The 13,669-nt window shown below is 46.2% G+C and overlaps 1 protein-coding gene across 1 annotated transcript; it reads right to left on the bottom strand.

Annotated features, from left to right (window-relative positions):
• Positions 1 to 2,671: 2,671 nt before the first annotated feature.
• On the bottom strand, positions 2,672 to 3,472 carry LOC123399725. Its single transcript, XM_045094112.1, has one exon. It carries the CDS (start codon positions 3,388 to 3,390, stop codon positions 2,776 to 2,778), a length of 615 nt encoding a protein of 204 aa, XP_044950047.1. The 5' UTR covers positions 3,391 to 3,472; the 3' UTR covers positions 2,672 to 2,775.
• Between the last annotated feature and the right edge of the window lie 10,197 nt (positions 3,473 to 13,669).

Genomic DNA, 13,669 nt, shown 5'->3' with positions numbered 1-13,669 from the left:
AGCCTTGCAAGCAATGTAACTTAGTGTAAGTTGCGGGATCTTGTATTACGGAACGAGTAAAGAGACTTGCCGATAAACGAGATTGAAATAGGTATGCGGATACTGACGATCGAATCTCGGGCAAGTAACGTACCGAAGGACAAAGGGAATGATATACGGGATTATACGAATCCTTGGCACTGAGGTGCAAACGATAAGATCTTCGTAGAATATGTAGGATCCAATATGGGCATCCAGGTCCCGCTGTTGGATATTGACCGAGGAGTCTCTCGGGTCATGTCTACATAGTTCTCGAACCCGCAGGGTCTGCACACTTAAGGTTCGACGTTGTTTTATACGTATTTGAGTTATATGGTTGGTTACCGAATGTTGTTCGGAGTCCCGGATGAGATCACGGACGTCACGAGGGTTTCCGGAATGGTCCGGAAACGAAGATTGATATATAGGATGACCTCATTTGATTACCGGAAGGTTTTCGGAGTTACCGGGAATGTACCGGGAATGACGAATGGGTTCCGGGAGTTCACCAGGGGGGGGGGGCAACCCACCCCGGGGAAGCCCATAGGCTTTGGGGAGACACACCAGCCCTTAGTGGGCTGGTGGGACAGCCCCAAGGGGGCCTATGCGCCAAGAATAAGAAATCAAAGGAAAAAGAAAAAAAAAAGAGGGAGGAAGTGGGAAGGGAGGGGGACTCCTCCCACCAAACCAAGTCCAACTCGGTTTGGGGGGGGAGTCCTCCCCCCCTTGGCTCGGCCGACTCCTTGGGGGTCCTTGGACCCCAAGGCAAGGCCCCCCCCTCCCTCCTCCTATATATATGGAGCAATTAGGGCTGATTTGAGACGACTTTCTCACGGCTGCCCGACCACATACCTCCATAGTTTTTCCTCTAGATCGCGTTTCTGCGGAGCTCGGGCGGAGCCCTGCTGAGACAAGATCATCACCAACCTCCGGAGCGCCGTCACGCTGCCGGAGAACTCTTCTACCTCTCTGTCTCTCTTGCTGGATCAAGAAGGCCGAGATCATCGTCGAGCTGTACGTGTGCTGAACGCGGAGGTGCCGTCCGTTCGGTACTAGATCGTGGGACTGATCGCGGGATTGTTCGCGGGGCGGATCGAGGGACGTGAGGACGTTCCACTACATCAACCGCGTTCTCTAACGCTTCTGCTGTACGATCTACAAGGGTACGTAGATCACTCATCCCCTCTCGTAGATGGACATCACCATGATAGGTCTTCGTGCGCGTAGGAAAATTTTTGTTTCCCATGCGACGTTCCCCAACAAGAAGCACAGCAATACAAGGAGGACAATTATGTAACCAACAAGTTGTACTACACTCTAGTCTCCCATAGTTACAACTAGTCTCCCATAGTTCGCGAAACCATCAGCCAGCAGCTTCACAACACAGATTGGGAGATGGCTGGGAGGAAATATATATCCCTACTCAAGATGGGAACGGCCCGGGTCGGCTCGCCGGTTCACTGACCCGACCGAATAAGTCAAGGCCAATGGGTTAGGTGGATTGACTTTGAATCATATATGGGTGAGTGGAGCCGGCACCATGCGACCCGATGGGTCAGACGGGTCGACCCATCTGAACCAATGAGACACAGGACAACAAGCATGCATATACATATCGTTTAAATGGATCAGTACGTGAGGCCATTTAATATCCTCGTGGTATATCATCCGAAGTTCTGAACCAAGGACGCACGAACAAATGCATGCATACATATAGACATATTGCACAGCAAGCATGCATACATATAGGCATATTGCCTCGGCCAGTGCACTATGGCTAATTATTTCCTGTAATGAGGCATCCAATGACGTGTACATCAGCTCATTTGTGTGCGGACAGGATGATTTAAAAAAATCAAGAAAAAACCAAGACGGGATGAGTAATACACGAGGACACCAACCATGTGTAAAAAATGCTGAATTTTGGATCGGACTCGTCTATCCAATGAATCACTGAGGTCAGGAAATTCTAATGAAATGGATCGATCTATGGCCTCGCATATTAACCTTGGGGTCATCAGGCCAAATCCAAGGTCAGGTCCGGGTCGATCCATTCCCAACTTGAATCCCTACACACTTTGGTTAAACTAGCTATATGCTGGCACAGATAAGCAGATGGATAAATGCGAGCCGGCCCAGTTAAAAGGAGGCCGCATCATCGGCCATTGACCTAGCTAGAGCCGGCTCAGACGTCTCGAAAGAAAGAAAACGTAGAGCCGGCTCAATATATATAGGCTATGGGGACATTTGCCTTCAATTAACACACATGCAACTTGTTGGTCCGTCTGCGTACCGTGTGCATGATGCGTACAGTCCATATAGATAGATGGATCAAATTGAGAAACTCCGTTCCGTATTAATACAGATATGCGCTGAAAATCCGTTCCGTATCCCTTGTCGAATACTCCCTCCGTTTCTAAATATAAGACCTTTTAGAAATTCCATTATGAACCACATACATAGTCATATTTTAGGATATAGATTCATTCATTTTGCTCCGTATCTAGTCTATAGTGTAATATCTAAAAGGTCTTATATTTAGAAACGGATGGAGTACTTGGTTCTACAAATGAGGCTCCTGTCCACAACCATGCATGGTTAAGCCAAAAATGAGTAGGCGTAGTAAAATTTGTGCCACACCACAACAAACGTTATGATTATTTTATTATCTCAAATAAGAGTACATCTTTTCTCGTTGGCAGATAATTTAAAGCAAATTAACATCATACAGTAGTAGTAATCTAATTAATACGTACTCTACTTGACATCATAATATAGTGCAACCAAGCAGGTGTTGAGGTTGAGCGCAATGTGCAGCCCATCGTTTTGACTGAGCACCGCCTCTGCCCCTCGCACATTTGGAAGCTCAAATCCGCACTCTTGGATATTGTAGTCGGTCATATACACACAGTGGTACAGCCGACGGAAGGACAGCAGGTCCCCCTCCTTGTCATCCTTAATCACGGCTTGGCAGATGTTGAGCCTGCTCACCATCTTCTCATATTCCACCTCACAAATATTCAGAGCATACATCGTCACCGTGCCTTTCTTAGCATTTTGCAGCATTTTCTTCACCTTGACGCCAGCATCAATGACACGGCCCTTAAGGATGTCGAGGGACACGAACAACAAGCCAGGGAGGTCTTTGGCCTCGGCACTCCGATTGTCTGACTGGAGGGTCGACAAACAGAATTCCTGTGTGACACCCATGTTTTCGTTCTTGTCCGAGGCGTTCTTGCACGCTTCCACTATGAGCCCTGTCGCCTTAGGTTTGCCACCGCCAGAGCCGTCGGCTTGACTAGTGATGGCACTCAAAAGGAGGAGGAAGACGATCACGGATAAGACGATGGAGGTCGACGCCATTGTTGCCATTGCTACAAGGATAGATAGATAGAAGCCTTGAATTCTACTGAAGCAGAGGCAGATGGAGTGAAATGGATGGATAAGGAAGGGTGTGGATGGATGGAGGTGTTCATGAGGTTGGGCTGTATTTATAGTGCGCACAGTGAGAATTCATAAATGCGGTATTCCATTTGATCATGGATACACATTTTAATTAGTGTCCAATATGTGCACAGTTTGCACCTCCCGGTAATAATTAATGCCCTTTATATTCACAAATACGATTGGTGATCATCTCTTACTAATACACAAGTAGCTTCCATACATTCATTAATGTAACATAGCTTGATCATGGATATCCAAATGATGGCTGTCCATAGAATGCATAAGTATATATTGGTGCTCATTTTGGACCTCATCCTTTTAATGCTCTCTATATATGTTCCACAAATACATTGATGCTCATTTTAGATCTTCTCGTAGTAATACACATCTAACTTCCATAGATTCCTTAATGCAATACAACTTGATCCTGGATATCCAAGATCGATCCCATCCATAGATTAATTAACGCAACATAACATCTAACATCTAACGTGGATCTCATCCACAGATTCATTAATATAACATAGCTTGCTCATGGACATCCAAATGATGAGTGTCCATAGAATACACAAGGATATATTGCATTTGGGATCTCATCCCATCCATCTATATTCCATAAATACACATATGCTCATTTTAGATCTTAACGTAGTAATACACATCTAAATTTGAGATACCAAGATTTTAAGTTTTGGAGTGTATTGGTGTCTCAGTGCCTATGAGGTCGGTATGGGCCCCAAGGTTGTGTGTCGCTCGAGAGTAACACACACCTAGCCGTAATGGGCTGCCGGTTTTGAAAAAGGTATTACTTGTTATATGTTTTTCTTTCTTTTGTATCGCTATGCGTTTAAGACTCACATCTTTATTTATGAATAAGCTTTCTAGATTCAGAGCGGCCTCGTGCATTGAGGGCTGTGAGGGTGGCTATGGGTTCTGTCGTGGTTTTGTCACGACAGATGTTCTAGTGTGAGGACTTAGATGTGAGATCGTCACAACCGGGTGATTATCTTGTCGGGGTTGATCGGAATCGAGAGACACGATGTAGCCAGGTTCGGCCCCTCACGATCGAGGTAAAAGTATACGTCATGCTTTGTGTGTATTGATTGGTGATCAATTACAAGGGAGCGGACCCGCTTGACCTAGCTATTGATCGATTGTAACTTAAATCTTTTGGCCTCGGGGACTCGTCTTTATATATAGGTCGAGGCTCTAGGTTTACAAGAGTCCGATTCGTGTTATTATTGATGACCAAATCTATCTCATACTTTCCTTACCGCCTAAGCAAGGAAAATTCTAGGCGACTTCCACCTCTTGGGCCTTGAGTCACCACCTTCGGGTACTGGGCCACCAACTGGCATACTTAGTAAGCCGCCTTGTAGGTCTTGTCCTTAGCATTACGGCCCCCCTTGTGTATGTTGGGGAACGTTACCTGGGAAACAAAAAAATTCCTACGCACACGAAGACCTATCATGGTGATGATCATCTACGAGAGGGAGATCGGATCTACATACCCTTGTAGCTCGCTAAGCGGGAAGCATTAAGAAACGCGGTTGATGTAGTGGAACGTCTTCGCCATCCAAATCGCCGCCGTCCCACGTTCCGTCCCGATCTAGTACCGAACGGACGGCATCTCCGCGTTCAGCACACGTACAGCTCGATGACGATCTCCGCCTTCTTGATCCAGCAAGAGAGACGGGGAAGTAGATGAGTTCTCCGGCAGCGTGACGGCGCGCCGGTGGTGGTGGTGATCTATTCCTGCAGGGCTTCGCTTGAGCACCGCAGAAATCTGATCTAGAGGAAGAACTACGAAGTAGAGGTTTAGGGTTGCATGTGGCAAAGTTGTGTCTCAAAAACCCTAAAATCTCTAGTATATATAGGAGGAGGGGAGGGGCTAGCCTTGAGGCTCAAGGGAGCGTCCTTGGCTTCGGCCGAAGTGGAGGAGGGAGGAGTCCTCGTCCAATCCCAATTGGATTAGGACTTCTTCCTAAATTATCCACCTCTTTTGGATTTTCCACTTTTTTCCTGATGGGCTTTCCTTGGATGACTTGTCACCCTGTCAAGCCTTATTGTGCATCTAATAAACACATGTGGACCCCTTGGGTCGTGGTGGGCTGACCTGGTGGGCCCACGGCACCCATTCGTCACTCCCGGTACACTGTCGGCAATGCGTGGAATTCTTCCGGAATCCAAATACCAACTTCCAATATATCAATCTTAGTTTCCGAACCATTCCGGAAACCCTCTGATGTCCGGGATCTCATCTGGGACTTTGAACAAAGCTTCGGTCACGAGCACCTATAACTCAACTATATTGAAACGTCACTGAACCTTAAGTTTGCAGACCGTGCGGGTTCGAGAACTATGCAGAAATGACCTAAGACACTCCCCGGTCAATATCTAATAGCGGTACCTAGATGTCCATATTGGATCCTACATATTTTACGAAGATCTTATCGGTTGAACCTCTATGCCAAGGATTCATATAATCCCGTATACCATTCCCTTTGTCCTTTGGTATGTTACTTGCCTGAGATTTGATCGTCGGTATAACTATACCTATTTCAATCTCGTTACCGACAAGTATCTTTACTCATTCCGTAATACAAGATCCCATGACCAACTCTTTAGTCACATTGCTTGCAAGGCTTATATGTGATGTCGTATTACCGAGTGGGCCCCGGGATACCTCTCTGTCACATGGAGTGAGAAATCCCAGTCTTGATCCTTGCAAACTCAACGACACCTTCAGAGATACCTGTAGAGCACCTTTATAGTCACCCAGTAACCTTGCGACGTTTGATACACAAAAGGCATTCCTCCGGTGTTAGTGAGTTACATGATCTCATGGTCATAGGAATGAATACTTGACATGCAGAAAACAATAGAAACAAAATGACACGATCATATGCCGCGTTCATAGTTTGAGTCTTGTCCATCACATCGTTCTCCTAATGATGTGATCCCGTCATCAAGTGACAACACTTGTCTATGGCTAGGAAACCTTAACCATCCTTGATCAACACGCTAGTCAACTAGAGACTCACTAGGGACATAGTTTTGTCTATACATCCACACATGCATTTATGTTTCCATTCAATACAGTTATAGCATGGATAATAAACGATTATATTGAAACAGGAAATATAATAATCACTATTTTATTACTACCTCTATGGCATATTTCCAATAGTGTATTGCCTACAAGCCGCCATCAGGATGAACCGACCCAATAGGGCGGGTCATATCGTGGGGTTATATCACTACCTTAACTTGGCGGCTTATCTTGTGATCATATTTGCGTCTTCTCTAGGTCATGAAATGTTGGCTTATGATGCCTGCAGACTTGCAATTTTCTTCTCCTACTCTTCAATGATATCACCCGTCGGAAATCCAGGAAATCAATGATGACATCACAACAGATAAACTTTCTTCCTTACCTGATAAGTCAGCCGCCCGCAAGCGACAACATGAGGTGCCTCATAGTCCAACCTTTTCTCTTCCCAAAGCCGGGCTTATCGAGCAACCTTTTAATCTTTCTTATTCAAATTATCAGGATTCATCACCTTCATCAGGCGACTCTACCGCCACAAAGCTGCCAACCCTCGTTATCAACCACGGGTAAACTTTTCTCCTTATACCATATATTTCCTTTTAAAACTTAACCTTGTATACGCTTCATTATGTTGTCTTGTTTGCAGGTCCAAGGCTAAGACCAAGAAGAGAAAAGTTGGTGAGTCATCAACTAACCCTGAGGTCCTTGAGCCGACAAATCTAACCTTGGCGACTCGTTAAACTCATGTTGAGAACTGTGAAGATCATCGGGTCGATCATGATGAACTGTCTCAACATATTGAGCCCGCGAGCCCTAAGGGTACGGATGCGGAAACTAACCCAGCAGATGACCTTAACCCGCCAGTCCTCAAAAAACAGCTGAAGACGCTCCTTCTCATGAGAAGATTGAGGAATAAATTATTATCGATGGAACGGGTTATACAACTCCAGAGACCCCCAATGTGCAGACCAAGCATACTGCCAAGGGTGAAACGTCTTTGCTTGAAAAGGGAAAAGCTAAGCTTGATCTTCCCCATTATGAGGAGCTCGGTGCTGAGGAATTGCATACTGGCTATTTAAGCCGCCTCTCTACAAGTCGGGACATGGAAGCCAACCTGGTTGGCATGATGAAGAGAAAATATGATGCATGCTCAACTTTGTCGTATACTCTACATATCCTTATGTAGCCTCCAAGGGCCAGCTCGTCTTTATGAGATGAGTCGGGTCTTGTACATAAAATACTTGTGAAGAATCAACGTGTAGCACCCAAGGGTCGTCTAATCTTCATGAGATGAACCCGGTCTTCTTTAATATTTCTGAAGAAACGACCTATAGCCCCCAAGGGTCGGCTCATCTTTATGAGATGAACCGGGTCTTCTTCTCAAGAAACGACCTGTAGCCCCCAAGGACCGTCTCATCTTCATCAGATAAACCGGGTCTTCATGTATCATATGCTCAAAAAAACTAGCATACATTAATCCCCAAGTGTCAAGTATATTGCTTGCAATCTGCTTGGGACTTAATATCATTTATCTCATCATAGCCTCTTTAAGTGTCATGTTGCACCTTGCAGGCATATCATGATTGAATAATGTCTCCCGTTCAACACACGTGCAGCCCGGTGACGTCTCCCGCACCTTGATCCAGCAAGGAGGAGGGAGGGGTTGGGGAAGAAGTCCAGCAACACGACGGCGTGGTGTCGATGGAGAGACGAGGTCTCCCGGCAGGGCTTCGCCAAGCACCGACGGAGAGGAGGAGGAAGAAGAGCAGGGCTGCGCCGAGGGAGAGGGAAAAGTGCAATCCCCAATGGCCAAAACCCCTCTATATTTATAGGAGGAGGGGGAGGGGTGCGCCACCCCTAGGGTTCCCTCCCTAGGGGGTGCGGCAGCCACCAGATGGGAGGGGGGCGGCGGCCAGGGCAGGGAAAGGGGGGCGCACCCTAGGTGGGCCTTGGGCCTCATCTGCGCCTAGGGTTTCCCCACTCCCCCCTTCTCTGGTGCGGATGGGCTGGGTGGGGGGCGCACCAGCCCACCTAGGGGCTGGTTCCCTTCCCCACTTAGCCCATCTAGCCTCCCGGGGTCGTTGCCCCCCTTCGGTGGTCCCCCGGGACCACCTTCGGTGGTCCCGGTACATTACCGGTAACGCCCGAAACACTTCCGGTGTCCAAAACCATCTGTCCTATATATCAATCTTTACCTCCGGACCATTCCGGAGCTCCTCGTGACGTCCGGGATCTCATCCGGGACTCCGAACAACTTTAGGTAACCTTGTATAACTATTCCCTATAACCCTAGCGTCATCGAACCTTAAGTGTGTAGACCCTACGGGTTCGGGAGACAGGCAGACATGACCGAGACACCTCTCTGGCCAATAACCATCAGCGGGGTCTGGATACCCATGGTGGCTCCCACTTGCTCCACGATGATCTCATCGGATGAACCACGATGTCAAGAATTCAATCAATCCCGTATACGATTCCCTTTGTCTGTCGGTATAGAACTTGCCCGAGATTCGATCGTCGGTATACCTATACCTTGTTCAATCTCTTTACCGGTAAGTCTCTTTACTCGTTCCGTAGCACGTCATCGTGTGACTAACTCCTTAGTCACATTGAGCTCATGATGATGTTCTACCGAGTAGGCCCAGAGATACCTCTCCGTCACACGGAGTGACAAATCCCGATCTCGATTCGTACCAACCCAACAAACACTTTCTGAGGTACCCGTAGTGCACCTTTATAGTCACCCAGTTACGTTGTGACGTTTGATACACCCAAAGTACTCCTACGGTATCTGTGAGTTGCACAATCTCACGGTCGAAGGAAAAGATACTTGAAATTAGAAAAGCTTTAGCATACGAACAATACGATCTAGTGCTATGCTTAGGATTGGGTCTTGTCCATCACATCATTCTCCCAATGATGTGATCCCGTTATCAATGACATCTAATGTCCATGATCAGGAAACCATGATCATCTATTGACTAACGAGCTAGCCAACTAGAGGCTTGCTAAGGACACATTGTGATCTATTTATTCACACTTGTATTAATGTTTCCTATTAATACAGTTATAGCATGAACAATAGACGATTATCATGAACAAGGAAATATGATAATAACCATTTTATTATTACCTCTAGGGCATATTTCCAACAGTCTCCCACTTGCACTAGAGTCAATAATCTCGTTACATTGTGATGTATCGAACACCCATAGCATTATGGTGTTGATCATGTTTTGCTCGTGGAAGAGGTTTAGTCAACGGGTCTGCAATATTCAGATCCGTGTGTACTTTACAAATATCTATCACTCCACTCTGGACATGGTCCCGGATGGAGTTGTAGCGGCGCTTGATGTGCTTCGTCTTCCGGTGAAACCTGGGCTCCTTGGCTATGGCAATGGCTCCAGTGTTATCACAGAAGAGTGTCATAGGACCCGACGCGCTTGGAACCACTCCAAGGTCGGTGATGAGCTCCTTCATCCAAATTCCTTCATGAGCCGCTTCTGAAGCAGCTATGTACTCCGCTTCACTTGTAGATGCTGCCACGACTTCTTGCTTGCTGCTGCACCAGCTCACTGCCCCACCATTCAACACATATACGTATCCGGTCTGTGACTTAGAGTCATTCGGATCTGTGTCGAAGCTAGCGTCGATGTAACCCTTTACGATGAGCTCTTCGTCACCTCCATAAACGAGAAACATTTCCTTAGTCCTTTTCAGGTACTTAAGGATATTCTTGACCGCTGTCCAGTGTTCCGTACCGGGATCACTTTGGTACCTCCCTACCAAACTTATGGCAAGGTTTATTTCAGGTCTGGTACACAGCATGGCATACATTAGAGAGCCCACGGCTGAAGCGTAGGGGACAGAACTCATCTTCTCTCTATCTGTTGCCGTGGTCGGCGACTGAGTCTTACTCAATCTCATACCTTGCAAAACTGGCAAGAATCCTTTCTTTGAGTTTTCCATATTGAACTTCTTCAATATCTTGTCAAGGTATGTACTTTGCGAAAGACCTATGAGGCGTCTCGATCTATCTCTATAGATCTTGATGCCTAATATGTATGCAGCTTCTCCAAGGTCCTTCATTGAAAAACTCTTGTTCAAATAGGCCTTTATGCTCTCCAACATCTCTATATTATTCCCCATTAATAATATGTCATCCACATATAGTATGAGGAAAGCTACAGAGCTCCCACTCACTTTCTTGTACAGACAGGCTTCTCCGTAAACCTGTATGAACCCAAACGCTTTAATCACCTCATTAAAGCGAATGTTCCAACTCCGAGATGCTTGCACCAGCCCATAGATGGAGCGCTGGAGCTTGCATACTTTGTTAGCACCCTTAGGGTCGACAAAACCTTCTGGTTGCATCATATACAACTCTTCCTTAAGGTTCCCGTTAAGGAACGTTGTTTTGATGTCCATTTGCCAAATTTCATAATCATAAAAGGCGGCAATTGCTAACATGATTCGGACTGATTTCAGCTTCGCTACGGGAGAGAAAGTCTCTTCGTAGTCAACTCCTTGAATTTGTCGAAAACCCTTTGCGACAAGTCGAGCTTTGTAAACGGTTACATTACCGCTTGCATCAGTCTTCTTCTTGAAGATCCATTTATTTTCTATGGCTCGCCGGTCATCGGGCAAGTCCACCAAAGTCCATACTTTGTTTTCATACATGGATCCTATCTCGGATTTCATAGCCTCAAGCCATTTGGTGGAATCCGGGCCCGCCATTGCTTCTTCATAGTTCGAAGGTTCACCGTTGTCTAACAACATGATTTCCATCACAGGGTTGCCGTACCACTATGGTGCGGAGCGTGCCCTTGTGGACCTTTGCGGTTCAGTAGTAACTTGATCCGAAGCTTCATGATCATCATCATTAACTTCCTCTTCAGTCGGTGTAGGCGCCACAGGAACAGCTTCCCGCGCTGCGCTACTTTCCTGTTCGAGAGGGGGTGTAATTACCTCATCAAGTTCTACCTTCCTCCCACTTACTTCTTTCGAGAGAAACTCTTTCTCTAAAAGGATCATTTCTTGGCAACAAAGGTTTTACCTTCGGATCTAAGATAGAAGGTATACCCAATAGTTTCCTTAGGGTATCCTATGAATATGCATTTCTCCGCTTTGAGTTCGAGCTTTTCTGGTTGAAGTTTCTTCACATAAGCATCGCAGCCCCAAACTTTAAGAAACGACAACTTAGGTTTCTTGCCAAACCATAGTTCATACGGTGTCGTCTCAACGGATTTAGACGGTGCCCTATCTAAAGTGAATGCTGCAGTTTCTAATGCGTATCCCCAAAATGATAGCGGTAAGTCAGTGAGAGACATCATAGATCGTACCATATCTAATAAAGTGCGATTACGACGTTCAGAAACTCCGTTGCGCTGCGGTGTGCCAGGCGGCATCAGTTGTGAAACGATTCCACACTTCCTTAGGTGTGTGCCAAACTCGTGACTCAAATATTCTCCTCCACGATCAGATCGTAGACATTTAATTTTTCTGTCACGTTGATTCTCAACCTCACTCTGAAATTCCTTGAACTTTTCAAACGTCTCAGATTTGTGCTTCATCAAGTAGATATACCCATATCTACTCAAAGCATCGGTGAGAGTGAGAACATAACGATAACCACCGCGAGCTTCAACGTTCATTGGACCACACACATCAGTATGTATTATTTCCAATAAGTCGGTTGCTCTCTCCATTATTCCTGAGAATGGAGTCTTATTCATCTTGTCCATGAGGCACGGTTCGCATGTGTCAAATGATTCAAAGTCAAGAGACTCTAATAGTCCATCAGTATGGAGCTTCTTCATGCGCTTAACGCCGATATGACCAAGGCGGCAGTGCCACAAGTATGTGGGACTATCATTATCAACTTTGCATCTTTTTGTACTCACACTATGAATATGTGTAACATCACGATCGAGATTCATCAAGACTAAACCATTCACCAACGGAGCATGACCATAAAACATATCACTCAGATAAATAGAACAACCATTATTCTCTGACTTAAATGAGTAGCCGTCTCGCATTAAGCAAGACCCTGATACAATGTTCATGCTTAAAGCTGGTACTAAATAACAATTATTAAGGTTTAAAACTAATCCCGATGGTAGATATAGAGGTAGCGTGCCGACGGCGATCACATCGACCTTTGAACCATTCCCGACGCGCATCGTCACCTCGTCCTTGGCCAGTCTCCGCTTATTCCGCAGTTCCTGCTTTGAGTTGCAAATGTGAGCAATATCACCGGTATCAAATACCCAGGAGCTACTACGAGCACTGGTAAGGTACACATCAATAACATGTATATCACATATACCTTTAACGTTGCCGGCCTTCTTGTCCGCTAAGTATTTGGGGCAGTTCCGCTTCCAGTGACCCTTTCCCTTGCAATAGAAGCACTCAGTCTCACGCTTGGGTCCGTTCTTTTTCTTCTTCCCGGCATCTGGCTTACCGGGCGCGGCAACAGCTTTGCCGTCTTTCTTGAAGTTCTTCTTACCCTTGCCTTTCTTGAAACTAGTGGTCTTGTTGACCATCAACACTTGATGCTCTTTCTTGATTTCTACTTCTGCGGACTTGAGCATCGAGTACAACTCGGGAATGGTCTTCTCCATCCCTTGCATGTTGAAGTTAAGCACAAAGCCTTTGTAGCTTGGTGGGAGAGACTGGAGGATTCTGTTAATTATAGCATCATCCGGAAGTTCGACTCCAAGTGAAGTCAGACGACCGTGTAACCCAGACATTTTGAGTATGTGCTGACTGGCAGAACTGTTCTCCTCCATCTTACAGCTAAAGAACTTGTCGGAGACTTCATATCTCTCGACACGGGCATGAGCTTGACAAACTAGCTTCAGCTCCTGGAACATCTCATATGCCCCGTGTTGCTCAAAACGCCTTTGGAGCCCCGTTTCTAAACTGTATAACATGCCACATCTGACCAGAGAGTAGTCATCACTCCGCGTTTGCTAGACGTTCAGAATGTCCTGGGCTTCTGCGGGAGCGGGAGGGTCACCTAGCAGCGCATTAAGGACATAAGCCTTTTTAGCTGCTTCAAGGATGAGCTTCAAGTTGCGAACCCAGTCCGCATAGTTGCTACCATCATCTTTCAGCTAGTTTTTCTCTAGGAATGCGTTGAAGTTG

Source organism: Hordeum vulgare, chromosome 5H, assembly GCF_904849725.1.
Source record: "Hordeum vulgare subsp. vulgare chromosome 5H, MorexV3_pseudomolecules_assembly, whole genome shotgun sequence".
In the NCBI taxonomy this organism is placed as follows: domain Eukaryota; kingdom Viridiplantae; phylum Streptophyta; class Magnoliopsida; order Poales; family Poaceae; genus Hordeum; species Hordeum vulgare.
The sequence above is the reverse complement of the archived record's forward strand: the minus strand, read 5'-3'. Positions and strand labels throughout refer to the sequence as shown.

Excerpts from the sequence above, each read along its gene's own strand:
- LOC123399725 (XM_045094112.1), bottom strand. The coding sequence starts at position 3,390 with ATGGCAACAATGGCGTCGACCTCCATCGTCTTATCCGTGATCGTCTTC.